Source organism: Miniopterus schreibersii (assembly GCF_964146895.1).
Source record: "Miniopterus schreibersii genome assembly, chromosome: 11".
Classification (NCBI taxonomy): Eukaryota; Metazoa; Chordata; class Mammalia; order Chiroptera; family Miniopteridae; genus Miniopterus; species Miniopterus schreibersii.
Window position 1 is genome coordinate 54,511,968 of NC_138111.1, and position 14,984 is coordinate 54,526,951.

Sequence of the window (14,984 nt, forward strand, 5' to 3'; positions counted from 1 at the left end):
TTTACAGGGGTGAGTATGTGAAACACAGCGTTTATTCTTGTATTATTATTTACTTATTAATTATTGTATTGTTTGTATTACAACTGTAAACCTACTTTTGTGCACCCCTATATATAACCCTTTAAGCCTCCATGTTGTCAGTACGTGATCAAGTTAATGCCCTGTAACTGGGTGTTTTATGCAAATTCTCTGATATTCATTTCTCCTCAGATTTATTAAATATCTTCTCCACAGAGAGAAGTTTAACTTTCCACCTTCAATTCAGCATCTGTCATTGCCCCTGCCCCCTAAAAAAGAAAGGCTTCCTAATACTACTTGAATTCTGTTATTTTTTTTCTTTTGAGCCCATATTTGTACAATAGATGATGAAAGTTTATCTAACCCTAACTGTTTTGCTTGATTTCAACCACTAAGCTGGGAGATAGTGTGTGGAGGGTGGGGTGCGGGGAAGATTGAAATTAAAAATTGAAGGGACACTAGATATTAAGAGCAAAAAAAAGATGGATACCAGAATTGCATACATTAGGGGGTGGGTGCTTTACCTGGAGGCAGAAAGAATAAGTATAGAATGCTAAGTAATATTGTATTTATGTGTGATCTCCAGCCAAAGCCCATAACTACCTATGCCAACCTCGAATAGCTGCAGAGCCAATCTCTACCTCTGGGCTTTGGTGTAAGACTCACTGTTCAAGTGGGCGGTGCCTAGAACAGAGTAGGTGTTTAGTAAATATTTATATTGAACAAATGTCTAAGGTGCCCTTCAACTCTGAAATGGAATGTGTGACCCTGAGAGAGAGGGAATCTTTCTTCTCCACATTTGCATTCAAAACCCATCTGCTGCTAGATAGGGAGAGGAACAAAAGTTGCTCTTAATATGAATGGTTTTAAAGAAAAATGAGATTCTCCAGGCTCCCATTTTGCAATGGACATCTGGACGATATGGGCGGGTTGAAGAACTTTTGTCTCTAGCCAAAATAATTCATAAATTCCCAGCTCCAGGGTTGTATGGGGTGAGGTTGTGAGAGTCCTAGAGTTTCATAATATACATTTTCCTCATGGGGAAGATGGAAAAGTTGGACTTGATGTTGCTAAAACACATTTGTTTTTACTCTCATTCTTTGCCTCTTTTGGCTACTGAGCAAATGTAGGATCATTTGCAAACCTTATGGCATGTGTGTGTGTGTTAGAAAGTGCATGTCCTTCCTGCTCGTGGATCTCAAGCCAAAGGCAGCAATCCCTGGCCCTCGCCCCTCGCCAGCTTCCAGAGGGACCAAACACATTGCAGTGACAAATACAATTTTGAGTAAATATGTGAAAATAAACATGTTCACAGCAAAGAGCCAACATTTCTTTCCTTTGGTAGCTATTTAGTTTCATTTTAAACTTTTCATCTTTGGTTTATTATAGGAAGATCTTAATCCAGTTTCAGGGTTCAAAAATTAGAGCAAATACAAGGCCAACAATTCTTCGTGGCCTGAAATTATTCTTATAGTATTTCCTTCTGTTCTACTCCTTCCCTCTTCCTTTGACCCTTTCTTTCTCTGTGTCTTCTTTTCTCAGTAAATGATTGTGGAGAGCTAGCAGTACACCAGGCACTTTGCTAGGCACCGAGGCTCTAAGATCAAACACATAGACTGTAGGAGAGAAAAGCAAATAAAGAAACAAAAATATGTTTTCTAATAGCCACTCCTTCTTGGCAGGGTGGCACAGTCTCCCTGGTCACCTGAGCCGGGTGCTCCAGGGGTCTCTTGTGTGGGTTGTAGCTGAGCCTGGATTGGTGTTGGCATGTCAGTGGCTGGGGTTGACGCCCAGGGTGTCTGGGAGGACTGGCCATGATCACAGCAGATGAGCCGCTGTGCAGGGGCTGACCCTGTGGAGTAGGACACCTCCCAGCGGGGCCCTGGTGCCTGCCGAGACCACCCTTTGAGTGTGCCTTTGAGAAACAACAATAACAAAAAAACTATAGGCTGGCTGGCATGGCTCAGCAGTTGATCATGAACCTATGATCCAGGAGATTGAGGTTCGGTTCCTGGCCAAGTCAACATTCCCCGGGTTGTGGGTTCAATCCCCAGTAGGGGGTGGTGCAGGAGCCAGCAGATCGATGTTTCTATCTCTCTATCCCTCTCTCTGAAATCAATACAAATATATATTTTTTTAAAATAAATAAACCATAGCTGTCCGCATCAGATAGCATGAGAAGGGTGATGAAGACATATCTGTACAGTGTGACCCAAACTGAATTTTAAAACTCATCTTTTTGTGTTCACACACATTTTGCTGAGTGAAATAAACCTTACGCAAAAGGAAATAAAATGTTTTCTAAAAATGAAAAGAGTGCTGGGCAGCTGCGGGACTGTGTCTTCGTTTGATAAAGAACCAGCCTCTTCGCTGACTTTGAGCCTCCTTTCCTGACAAGCCCTCCACCTACCCTGTCTCTCACTGCCCAGGTCCACCCATCAGAATCCTAAGTGTCATTTAAAGTTACTTCCAGCAGTGGCCCTGGATGTCACTTTGCTCTATTTATAAGGCATTTTAACCCCATGTACATAATCTGGCTTGTGTTATAGTTATTTATGTGACACCGGCCTCATTAGACTATCAGCACTGAGGGCCCAGGTTTTATCTTGTGGGGTTTTTGTTTGTTTGTTTGTTTTTTATATCTTCTTGCCTTGCACATAATAGGTACCCAGTCAGTGTTGAGTGAGTTGATTGAATTGACGATCGGGGCTAGGAACCTGCTGTAGGACTTTGGGAAGTAGGCATAAGAGGGAAGGCTGTTTCTTGAATTCCCCTTTCTTCTATCACACTCCCTGGACTTATAGGGCACATACAAGACACCCCACCTAAGTGTCATCGTCATAAGTTATTTCCCTCCATCCACCTGTCCCTTTGCCCAGTTCCTTCTGTATTTAGAATCCAGACCATGTCCTTTAGTTGTCGACTGTGTGTAATTCTGATGTGTGTTCTGTTTGGACTCATGTGGATTTTTTTCAACTAAATTTTAACTTTGATAAGGGTCGGGGAAGTCGTCATTTATGCATCTTTCACAATGCCTTGCTTAGTAATGGTTCAGATCAGACACTCAGTAAGTGTGTTGAGTGATTATAAATCAGAAAACATTATACAAAACCTTGTTCCCCAGAGAACCCTGCCCAGGGTTCATTTTCACTTTCAGGCTTGTACTATGCATTGTGTCAGTCGATTGTCCGAGCAGGATACTCAGTGTAGGCTCCGGCTTCATTAGATGCTGGGCCTGGTCGTGATGGTTTACAATGTCATTGTTCTTTCTTTTCATTTTCTGACTCCATGAGCACACTCTCTTTTTCATAACCCCAGCCCATATTTGTGAGAACACGATGCTTTGTTGTAGCATGTCTGTCTTTGAAGAACAGGCAGAGATATGTAAAATCATACTTGTTTGGGGGGAAAAAATTGGCAGCGAGTTTTCTAGTTGTAAGTTAGAACATACCAAATACTCATAACAGCAAATAAGCCAATCTGAAACTCACAGGACAAACTCCAAAATTCAATCTCTAATATCCTCACATGGGTCTACATTTTAATTTAACAGCTCCACAGCCTCTTAGGCCAGGCAAAAGAATCTGTAAAAGTACAGAGAAGCTGTCTTCAGTTACCTATGGTCCAGAGAAGATCAAACAACCAGAGAAGATGTCATCTTAGAATGTTTTCCCTAAACCTACATCATTTCCATTTATTTTCAGTTGAGTCCTCACATTAAGTTTTAGTAACTCTCTCTGTATACATAAATCAGAGTCCCCAAGCTGGGACAGCATTAAGAATGTTTTTATAATGAGAGATTAGTATAGAGCAGAGGTGTTGAATTATAAAACTGAGGTTACAAAAATATGTTACCTGTGCCAGAAAAACACTCGTAAGCCAAGGCCTCAACTTGCGGCACCGTTTTTCAACGTGGGCCTCCATCTACCTCCTGCTCTGTTTAAAACTGCTTTGAAAATGCAGCTTTCAGGCCGAATCTCTCTCTTTATTTTTTATTTTGGCTCCTTAGGCCACGTTCGAGCCTCTGGCAGATTGCGAAGAGCTAGTGTGACACCAGGGCTGTGTCTGTTCCCAGGCAGCTCACCTACTGATGGATGACGCCTGGCAGTGTGCCTCCTTGTTGTTTGTTGTATTATTACAACAGAAAGCATTTTCAAAAGCTACATTTATCAAGTTGTCATAATAGTTTGGCTTGTATATCTATCTACCCAGAAAAAAAATAAATCTCTCCCTCAGCACTAATCTGAGCCACGTGATGTGTCTCATGCAGGAGAGGCTGTGCGAAACGAATGGGCATCCTGCTTGGGATTCGGGGATCTTCTGACTAGATGTTTAAGGAATTAGAGATAGTTTTTATGCATGCATTGGAAGTCCCATGGCACCAAAACCTCTGTCTCCTCCTTGTTTCAAAGGTGCTTTTCCACTGGTGGTATGCGTGTTGGAGACGCATTATTCCTAGAATTTTGGTGGCTTGGTCTAATAAAGGAGATTTAACCTCAAATGGGGAAAACTGTGAAGGTTGCCACAAAGAAGGTCAAAGACACCTATTAATGTTAAAGATCAGGTTTCCATAGGCAAGTGTTACCAGATTAAACATTACTTGTTGTGGAGAATCTTGTAAGCAATTTTTTTTTATTAAGACAGGTGGTTGTCTGGGAGCACATGGTTCTGTTAGGGGGGTGGAAGGGTAAAGGGTGATTCAAAGTCGTTGTCCAGAGTAATATACACTCATTAAATGTTTGTTTAAAAAAACTTCCAATCTATTTATGTTAATAAAGTTAATGCATACTAAAATATCTCCAATTATGTAGAGAGAGCATACGTAATGAATAAACAAAGTGAGTATGGTTATCTGTAGATACATTTTTATTGCTATATAACTGACATAACATTGTGTAAGTTTAAGGTGTACAACAGGTTGATTTGATACATTTATACACTGCAATATGATTACCACCTTAGTGTTAACTAACACCTCTATCACATCACATAATTATCATTTCTATTTTGGTATTGGTAACAATTAAGATCTAGTCTCCTAGCAACTTTGAAGTTTATAATACAATATTGTTGTCTCCAATATTATTTTCTATAGATCTCCCAGACTTATCTACTAAGGGCAAGCTTATACCTGTAAACATCTCCCCAATTCTTCCCACCCCCTCATGCCTGGTAACCACACTCTTTGTTTTTATGTGGATACTTTCCAATGAAGGGACAGTGGTGAATGGGCTCCTCTTGTGAGGACCAAGCACCATACAAGTAAAGTTTCCACATGAACAAGGCTCATTTGATTCTCATGAAAGCCACACTAAATTAGAGTTAACTAGTAACTATTTTAAACAGGGAGAAAATTAAATTAAAATGCAGAGAATTAAAGAATGACCTTTTAAAGCACAAAAGTGAAGCAGAGAGCTAAGGGAAAGATGAGAGCATGGGACTTACGCAGCCCACAGGGCTGGCATGTCATCTAGCTCCCTTTCTCCCCCACAGGCAAGGCAAGCCCATCACTAGCCATCTGTTCTGCACGGACTCCGGTTGTCGCCCTTAGGTTTTCAGCGTTCTGTCTGACCCATGGCTGAGGACAGTGAGCTTCTGGGGATAGCTTTACACACAGGGTCCGGAGGTTTATATAACTTCCTTTCTGATGGCGAAGTTGATTGGTATCAAGTGTTGTTTCCTGAAAGAACCTCTCACAATAATGCCTGTGGAACATGAAAAGCAGCCCAACAATGCATTTGCATTTGGGTCTCTCAGGTGTTCTCAGAAGTTGTGATTCCTCTTGAGATCTTGGTAAAAAGCCCCAGAAACGTAGAAGTGTTATCCCTGGCTCGTTGGGGACGTCCTCCGGCTAGATAGCTCCCGTGAGGACGGAATCGCTCACCCCAAGCGAGGGAGGAAAGCGCGCTCCCATGCTCCGGGGAAGCCTGGCTGTGGCTGCCGATCCGCAGGCCTTGTCTAGTCCAAGGTCGCTCCAGGACCCGCTCGAAAGGACCCGGCATCCTCCCGGCTTGAATTGCTGATGTGGTTTTATGTCTGTTCTCTTGCAAAGAATTCCGTTTCCTTTCAGATGACTAAAAGAAGAGAGATACATAAGCAGAGGGACTGTCCTATTTTAAAATTACTCACCCATGAGTTTGTATTTAAAAAGTAGGAGGTAGTCAGAGAAATACAAAAACCCGTTCTTCCTTAGCTGCACTCTGCTTTTCGGAAATCAAAGGCAAAGCTTCCTGAGCCTAATGCAAGTGCAGTTGTCCTTAACACTCTGGGGTTTTCAGCCCACGGTTACCAGATTTCCTTGAAAGCGTTCGTTGACACCAAGGATGAGTCTGGATATGTCACCAGAAGGGTGTTTGCTTAGACAGGAGATGAGAAGAATTTTAAGGTAAAAATCCATGCACTTTACCAGCATTTTTTATTCCTAATGAAAAATTAATAAAATATGGCTTCCTCTTTTAAAGACTTAACTTATGTAAGCTCGGGAGACGGAAGGCGGGGCAACAAATTGCTAAATCCTGAAAAGAGAGCTTTTCACTTTCCAGGGCAACTCCTCTCTTCTCAGGTTGTTCAGTTACGATCATTGAGAGCAAGATAACATCAGGATGTAGGTCTAGGAAGAGTTTAGATAGCTTGTTATGTGTGAACGAGAGAGGAATAAAACAGGACTCAAGCCTATACTAATCTTATTAAGAGGGAATTAAAGTCTGAATAATTCACAAATAACTTGTGATTGAGGCAATTTCCATTTTTGAAAGGAAGAATTAGTCAAAAATTAATAAGTGGCTGGCTCGGAGTAAAGTGCTGACATAAATAAGGAACTTTGTGTGCAAATTTGGTTTGGATGTATTTTTATTTATGTCCCGTCCTTTCGTCCTCGAAGCAGTTTCCGAGTCCTTCGCTGGCACAGGGCTTGGCCCCAACCCCGGCCTGTGCCCGCGCTCGCGTGTCCGCCCGGAGGACGCCCCACTCTCTCTGTTATCACTGCTCTGTAACTGCCCTCAGAAACCATTCTGGGCGAAAATTTCTAAAGTTTGTTTTCATTCCCAGAGGCAGATTTCATTTTGTTTAAATGTGAAGGGAACTATTCAGCTGTTTTATATTAACAAACTATTTAAAAAAAAAAAAAAAGAAGAAAAATATATTTCACTGTTTAATTCTCAGATGAGGCTTTTGTGCCCAGATAAATGCCTTGGATGAAGAAAGTCACACTTGGCAAGAATTAAAATTCTTGCGGGGAAGGGTCACTTCATTACTTAAGGAAAATTTATGTTTGGGTTTAATAAATTTGAACTTTTAAAAAAGACAGGCTGCTCTGCCCCGAAGTCCTCGCATGTTGCATGTAATGGACAAGCCTGGTTGTCCTGGAGATGTCCCAGGTGTACCGTGTGTGTCCAGGTCCCCTGTACTTACTAGAAGGGGACTCACCAGAACCGAGAAGCAGCTGATAGATTGATGTGGTAATAATAAAGCGCAGTTAACCCCCAGGCCAACTCTCTGCTCAGCTTCCCAGATTTAATCTCGTGTTAGCATTTTACACATCCTTAAGCATATCTTGTTCCTTTATTTTTATTACTGTTTTATAGGCTTTGGAGTTAGACAAACCTGGGTTTCAATCCCTCGTTCTCTCTCTTCCGTGTATCTGACAATGAAGCCTCCTAATCTTTCTCAGCCTCAGTTTTTTCATCTATTAAGTGGGAATAAGAAAACGCTGCAGAGCTGCTAGAAGATTAATGATGGTGTACACAAAGTACCCAACACTGGGCCAGACACCTGTAGCAGACACACAATGCAGAGTAGAGGCTGGTGTTACCCTTGCTATCCACAACTTGGTAATGTCTTTCAGTAATGAGAATCCTTCCAAACTCAAGCATTACCACTTCGGTATCATATTTCAGTAATTAAACTAAATAAGATCTCACTAAGTAATACAATATAGCAAATGGAAGACTTAATTCAGGGACAGAACTAAATTATTGGCAACTTAATATTAGCTGCTAGACAATTACAGGATAGTCTTTGGAAATTGCAGCAAGTGTTTCTCTTTGCTTGTGTTTTTTTTTCCTATCATTTTTGCTGAAGCATTTAAATCAGTATTTTACATTACATGCTTATATCTCCTATTATCCAGGGGTGCTTTTAAAACAAATGTAGGAATTTATAATTTGAAATATTTGGCAAAGGCTCGTTTACATTATTGATGCAGTTGCTTTTCTGCTTTCTGGGTTTTTGAGGTTTGTGTTTTGTTTTTAATAAACAATATCTCTGTAATAACCCTTGGCCTGTGGACAAGGCTATTGTAAGTTATCTCAGTGCGTGATCATAACTGTATGCACCACCATTCCGATATCCACCTGACAGATGAAAAAGCTAAGACCCTGAGAAAACAAGAGGCATATGCAAGGAGACGAGCAAAGTCTAACACCTAGATCCCAAACCCCAAATTCAGATTTGTTTCCATTCTTCCTTTTAGGGAGATAAGGGTAGGAAAAGAAAATAAAAGGAGATGAAAAATGGTGATTTTTAAGGTCTTCATGATTAACACCGTAGTTTACTTTTTAAAAGCAGGAATTCCTCATTGCATCTGCTCTGTTTTAAAGTGTTCAATGGGTTCCCTTTGCGTATTGCCAAGTCCAAATTCAGAAGGTATTTATCTCACCTCCTGCAATTCCACATATAAACCCAAAACTCCATCAAAACAAAACTGCTTGAAAATTTGCACAAATACTATATCATTTTATACCTCTGTGGCTCTGCCTACAGTTTCTTCTCCACATATCCTTAACCCCCTTTCAATAACTATTATATTGTTACATCTATTATAGATTTAATTAATTTATCAAATGCCTACACATTTGTTAGGCGTTGTTGGAAGTGCTTCATAAATATTAACTGTTAATCTCCATAATAATCCCAGAAGATAAGTAGTAGTATCCCATTTTACAGATGACAAACTGGCATATGAAAACTGAGGAATAAAGCCAGGATTCCAGAAGAGGATTCTGGTTTCAACTGGGCACTCTTACCCACTTTACTGTGTCACATATGCACTTGGAATTTCAAAATTGAAAAACATATCACAGTCTGCCAACACTGAAGTCTCAATGACGTGCTATCAAAGGCCTCTGGGTTGTTAAGTTCATTGCTTTGTCAGTGTACCATCAACTGGAGCCCAGCTCGCATCTTTTCAGACTCAGAAACCTGATATTTTTCAGCAATCACACCAAGAATGGATCCTTGTCTGGGAGGTGGACTCACTATGACTTGGCCCATGAGATTAAAATTTCAAACTAAAATGTTAGTTTATTAACTTACAACTAAAAGTAGAACTGTCTATCACATAGACCGGGATACTCATGTCAGCATCACCGACACACTCTGCCTCTCCCCAGTCAGGAAAAGCCGGTCGCTCTTGGCAAGTTGTTTGGTCAACATGGAATCACAAGGAGGGTAATTCCTGGGAGGAGTGGAACATTCATTGGCATCAGGTCAAATAGTGTGAGGCATCCACATAGTGATAGCAACAGCTTTGACAATGGGACCTGGAGGACTTCAAGTTCACTGGTCCTTTCCCTGGAACATTGCTGGGCCGGGCACTGACAACCATGTATATGTCATTCGTCTCTTTTCTATGATTCTAATGCCTGGCCAGTCCTTTCTTTTCTTGGCCACATTTTATTGTTAATTCATATTACTATAGTCAATCTGGTTATGGTCAAATGTTTAAGCCTAGGGCCTTTCTATCTCTTTAAGACAGTCTTTGTGTAATTGTATTTTCAGATGACATTTTCTTTTTGATAACATTCTCAAGACCTAGCACAAAAGCTATCTAGCATTTATTTCACTGAATTATAATTGAGTGATTTTCTTAATAGCAAAAACCAAGTCATATTTATACCCAGAAGTAAATGCATTGCCTAGCACATAATAAGAGTTCATTGGACATTTATTGAAGAAACAAGTGACTTAGGAGGCAGTAAACCATCATGGTTCTAAGTGTAAGCTCTGAAGCCAAATAGCCTGGTTTCAAATCTCAGCTCTATTACTTAATAGCTGTGTGATTTTGGCCAATTAGTTAACCTCCCTGAGCTTCATTTTCACATTTGTAAAATGGATAAAATGATAGTACCCTGTCTCCCAGGGTTCCTGAGATTATTAAATAAATTAATACAATATATCAAATTTAGAAATATACCACAAGCTCCATAACTATTAGTTATTAGTATAATCATCCTCTCAGAATTTTGTGTTATATTTTTACTTGTATTTTTTAAAAGTGTGACTTATTTTTCATTGAATTTATTGGGGTGACATTGGTTAATAAAATTATATAAGTCGGGTGTACAATTCTATAATATGTCATGTGTATATTGTATGGTGTGTTCACCACCACAAGTCAAGTCTCCTTCCATCACCATTTATACCCCTTTCCCCTCTTCTACCTCCCCCCACCCCCTTTTTCCCTCTGGAAATCGCCCTACTGTTGTCTGTGTCTATGAAATCGTTTTTCTTTATCCCTTCACCGTTGTCACCCGGCCCCCTGACCCCCTCCCTCTGACAGATGTCAGTCTGTTCTCTATGAGTCTATTTCTATTTTGTTTGTTAGTTTATTTTGTTCATTAGATTCCACATATAAGTGAAATCATATGGTACTTGTCTTTCTCTGCCTGGCTTATTTTACTTAGTATAATACTCTCCATGTCCATCCATGCCATTGCAAAAGGCAAGAGTTTCTTCTTTTTTATGGCCAAGTAGTATTCCACTGTGTAAATGTCCCACAGCTTTTTTATCCACTCCTCTACTGATGGACACTGGGCTGCTTCCACATCTTGACTATTGTAAATAATGCTGCAATGAACATAGGGGTGCATATATTCTTTCAAATGAGTATTTCTGGTTTCTTCAAATATATTTCCAGAGGTGGAATCACTGGGTCATATGGCAGCTCCATGTTTAATTTTTTGAGGAACCTCCATACTGCTTTCCACAGGGGCTGCCCCAGTCTGCATTCCCACCAACAGTGCACGAGGCTTCCCTTGTCTCCACATCCCCGCCAACACGTGTTTGTTGATTTATTGATGGAGCCATTCTGGCAGGTGTGAGGCAATATTTCATTGTGGTTTTAATTTGCATTTGTCTGATTAATGATGTTGAGCATTTTTTCATGTCTATTGGCCACCTGGGTGTCCTCTTTGGAGAAGTGTTTATTCAGGACCTTTACCCATTTTTTAATTGGATTTTTTTGGTGTTGAGTTGTATGAGTTCTTTATTAATTTTGGATAATAAGCCCTTATCAGATGTATCACTGGCAAATATGTTCTTCCATTCATTGGGTTGTCTTTTCATTTTGCTGATGGTTTCCTTTGCTGTGTAAAAACTTTTTCATTTGATGTAGTCCCATTTGTTTATTTTTTCTTTTGTTTTCCTTGCCCAAGAAGATATATCAGAAAAAATATTGCTATGAAAAGTTTCCCAGATTTTACTGCCTATGTTTTCTTCTAGGATTTTTATGGTTTCAAGTATAACATTTAAGTCAATGTGACTTATTTTTGAAAAGAGCAGGGTACTGCTGTTCTTGTGTCATCACTGAATGTTTAATCAAAAATTGATTGTTTTTGTTCACAAAAGTTCAGTAAAATGAAAACTCCCATGTATTGCTGGTGGGAGTATGTAATGGTACAAAGTTTACAGAATGTAATTTATCAAGAGCTTAAAAAAGTTCATTCCCTTTAGTCCAGTAATTCATCTAGAAATTTATCTATCCTAAAGACGTAGTCAGAAATTTGGATAAAGCATATGTATGGACATGGTTCATTACACTCTCATTTATCAAACCCCAAATTGGAAATTACTTAAGGAACAGAAGAATGATTATACAAATTGCATCATTTGATGGAATATTATGTAGCTCTCAAAATGTTGTCTTTAAAGTTGTCTAATAGTGTGGGAAGATAACTCCAAAAATGTATAAGTGGCAAAACACAAACACAAACTAAAAAATTATATAAATGATGTGATTTTTTTCTTCCACTCTGGAGAGAAATTGATAAATCAAAATAATAGTGATTATCTTTAGATGAGGCAACTATGAGGGATTTTTTTTCTTTGAGGTGGTATTTCTTTTCTGAAACCTCTAAAACATGTATTTTATAAATAAAAATAACTTTAAGAATTACAACTTTTTATATCCATTTTGTAATTTTATAAGACACGTGAAATAGTAAGTGCAATTTTTATCATATTCAAAGTGTAAGTTTTTTTTCTGTGAAATATCTCCGGCATTATACCAGAAATAATTAAGACAGGGATCATTTAATATTAATATTTTTCAGAAAACCTTGCATTAATATTTATTTGGTTAAATAAGAGCTAAGTATAAGTACCTATTTTGACAACTTTTGAAGCAAAATGAATGCTTAGTTTCAATCCTCACGTAGAAATCGACTTCCATGTATAACTTCTTTAGATCTGCTCAATTTAGTATTTGATAGTAACTCTTCTAAGAACATACTCAGAAGAAAAGAGAGGCTCTTGTGTGACTATAAAGAGAGAATTCTTTTTATAATAGTTCAAATATTGAGCCTTTCATAGTAATGAGGTATTTGTTTTTCTTTTTGTCACCTAGGAGCTGTGAGGGAAGAAATATTCGATATAGAACATGCAGTAACGTGGTAAGTATTGAGGTTATATGATTGCTATCATGGTTTTTTTAAGCACTGAATTTTTTAAGCAGTTTTATGTATCCTGAGCAGAAATCAATCAATTAGCACTTCACTGAGAGTGATTTGTGTCATATCACGTGGATTATGCAGCACTGAAAAATAAGTATTTTTAATGTCCCTCAAATTTTTACAAATTTGGCCATATTGAAACTGACTAGACTATTTCATAACCAAGACTCTGTATTTCCTCTCTGCCTTCTGAGTCTTTATATCTAGGTTTCAAGGGAAACCACTTGGGGTGTCATGAAATAAGTATTAATCAAACTCAGATTTACAAATGCACTCATTCAACAAATGCAATTCAGTGTCAACTATGTGAGGCACTACACTAGTACAAGGATAAATAACATGTGACCACTGTCTTAAAACATATGTTGATCTAGTAAGAGATGTAGAGAGGGAAGACAGGTAAGAACATGGCAAATGCTATAAGAAAGGGATGGAGTTCTTTGCAGATTAAAAACAAAGAGAAGTACGGAGGGCCTTGAAGGGAAGGGTGATTTGAGGTAGGCCTAAGAGGGCTAGGAGGGCTGGGACTTGCCCAGATTGCATGGGAGGCGGTGACACCCGGTCCAAGTGGAGGAGACATAATGGGCAACTTTGGAGGTAGGAATATCTAAGCTGTCTTCTGAACATTGATTTGAGTAGATTGTGCTTAGCAGTATGGAAAAGAAGAATTAAAAGATATTTTGAGGTTACACAATGAACAGATTGAATGTTACACCTCCAAGTTTATATTAGTTCAGTGAACAGTGGGAGGGGGCATCACTAGAGGTTTTGAATCAAGAGTATGACATTATAGTTTCACTTTAGGGAGTTTAATTGTGTAGTGATATGAGGGATACCTTGGAACAGGAAATAGGTGGGAAGCAAGAAGTGATGAGAGTTTAAACAGGAAGAAACAGCTACAAGAGAGATTGAAATTGAGATCACTCCATGCAACTTAAGCAATTAAAATTAGAGTGATGGGCTGAAGTGGAAATAAAGAAAACAGAGGCATGTGCATATGTAGAGTTCTTGCACATGGTGAGCCCACTGGTAGAGAAGCTCTTTCCTCATGCTAGTCTCAGATCAAATGCCACCTCCTCAGACAGGTTTCCTGAACCATTTTATCTAATTTGGCTGTCCCACTGCTCAAACCCATCCCTCACAATAGTCTATGAATCACATTTTACTTTTCTTATAGCACCTACCTCTACCAAATTTATCTTATTTAATTACTCGTTTGTTTCCTGCTTTCCCAGTCTAAAATGTAAATGCCACAAGGATAGGAGCCTCGTTCATCTTGTCCTCTCCTGTGTCCCCAGCACCTAGAACGTATGACTTACATATCGCAAGCATACAGTGGATATTTGCCAAATGCAAAAAGAATACTCAGGCTTCTGGAAGAATGGGAAATGTCATTATCAAAAGTAAGAAAGTTGGGAGAAGAAAATTATAAATTCGATTTAGGGACACCATTGAGTTAGACGTGAAAGCTGGACTTGTACATGGTATGTCCCAGTAGGCAATGGGAGTTGGATCTAAGGAAAGAGATGGAGCCTCAAACCATAGAAACACAAAGTAAGAAATACAGACTTTGAAGATTTGGTAGCAGTTTGTTTGGTAGAGGGCAGAGAATGATGAGAGAAAGGAACCTCAGAACTTTTGTGAATGTCTGTAGTCAGGTAGAAAGAGAACATAATGCCAGGTAAGCCATCAAAGGCACCATGAGAAAAGTGAAGGAAGAAATCTAAGCCCTGACTGGTATGGCGCAGTTTGTTGGGAGTCGTCCCATGCATCAAAAGGTTGCTGGTTCGATTCCCAGTCGGGGCACGTGCCTGGGTTTCAGCTGGATCTCCGGTAGGGGGCGTGCAGGAGGCAGCCAGTCAGTGTTCAGCTCTCACATGGATGTTTCTCTTTCTCCCTCTCCCTTCCCCTCTCTCTAAAAAATCAATAAAATATATTTTTTAAACTATATCTTTATTGATTTCAGAGACAAGAAAGGAGAGGGAGGGAGAGAGAGAGAGATAGAAACATCAATGATGAGAGAGCCATTGATCGAGCCCACAACCCGGGCATGTGCCCTGACCGGGAATCGAACCCCAGTCACCTGGATCCTAGGTCAACGCTCAACCGCTGAGCCACGCCCGGCCAGGCTCAATAAAATATTTTTTTTAAAAAAGAAGAAATAAGAGAATTCCTGAAGATGTTCAGTGGGATAAATGTTGCCAAGAGGTTGAAGTATGAAAAAGGCCAGTGGGGGAG

The 14,984-nt window shown here is 39.5% G+C and overlaps 1 protein-coding gene across 1 annotated transcript in view; it reads left to right on the forward strand.

Annotated features, from left to right (window-relative positions):
- The window catches only part of ADAMTSL1 (ADAMTS like 1), a 368,021-nt gene that overhangs the window by 39,366 nt on the left and 313,671 nt on the right, over window positions 1-14,984 (forward strand). Inside the window, exon 3 of the mRNA XM_081151642.1 lies at window positions 12,641-12,686. Coding sequence (XP_081007768.1) covers window positions 12,641-12,686 — 46 coding nt within the window. The remainder of the gene's footprint in view (window positions 1-12,640; window positions 12,687-14,984) is intronic.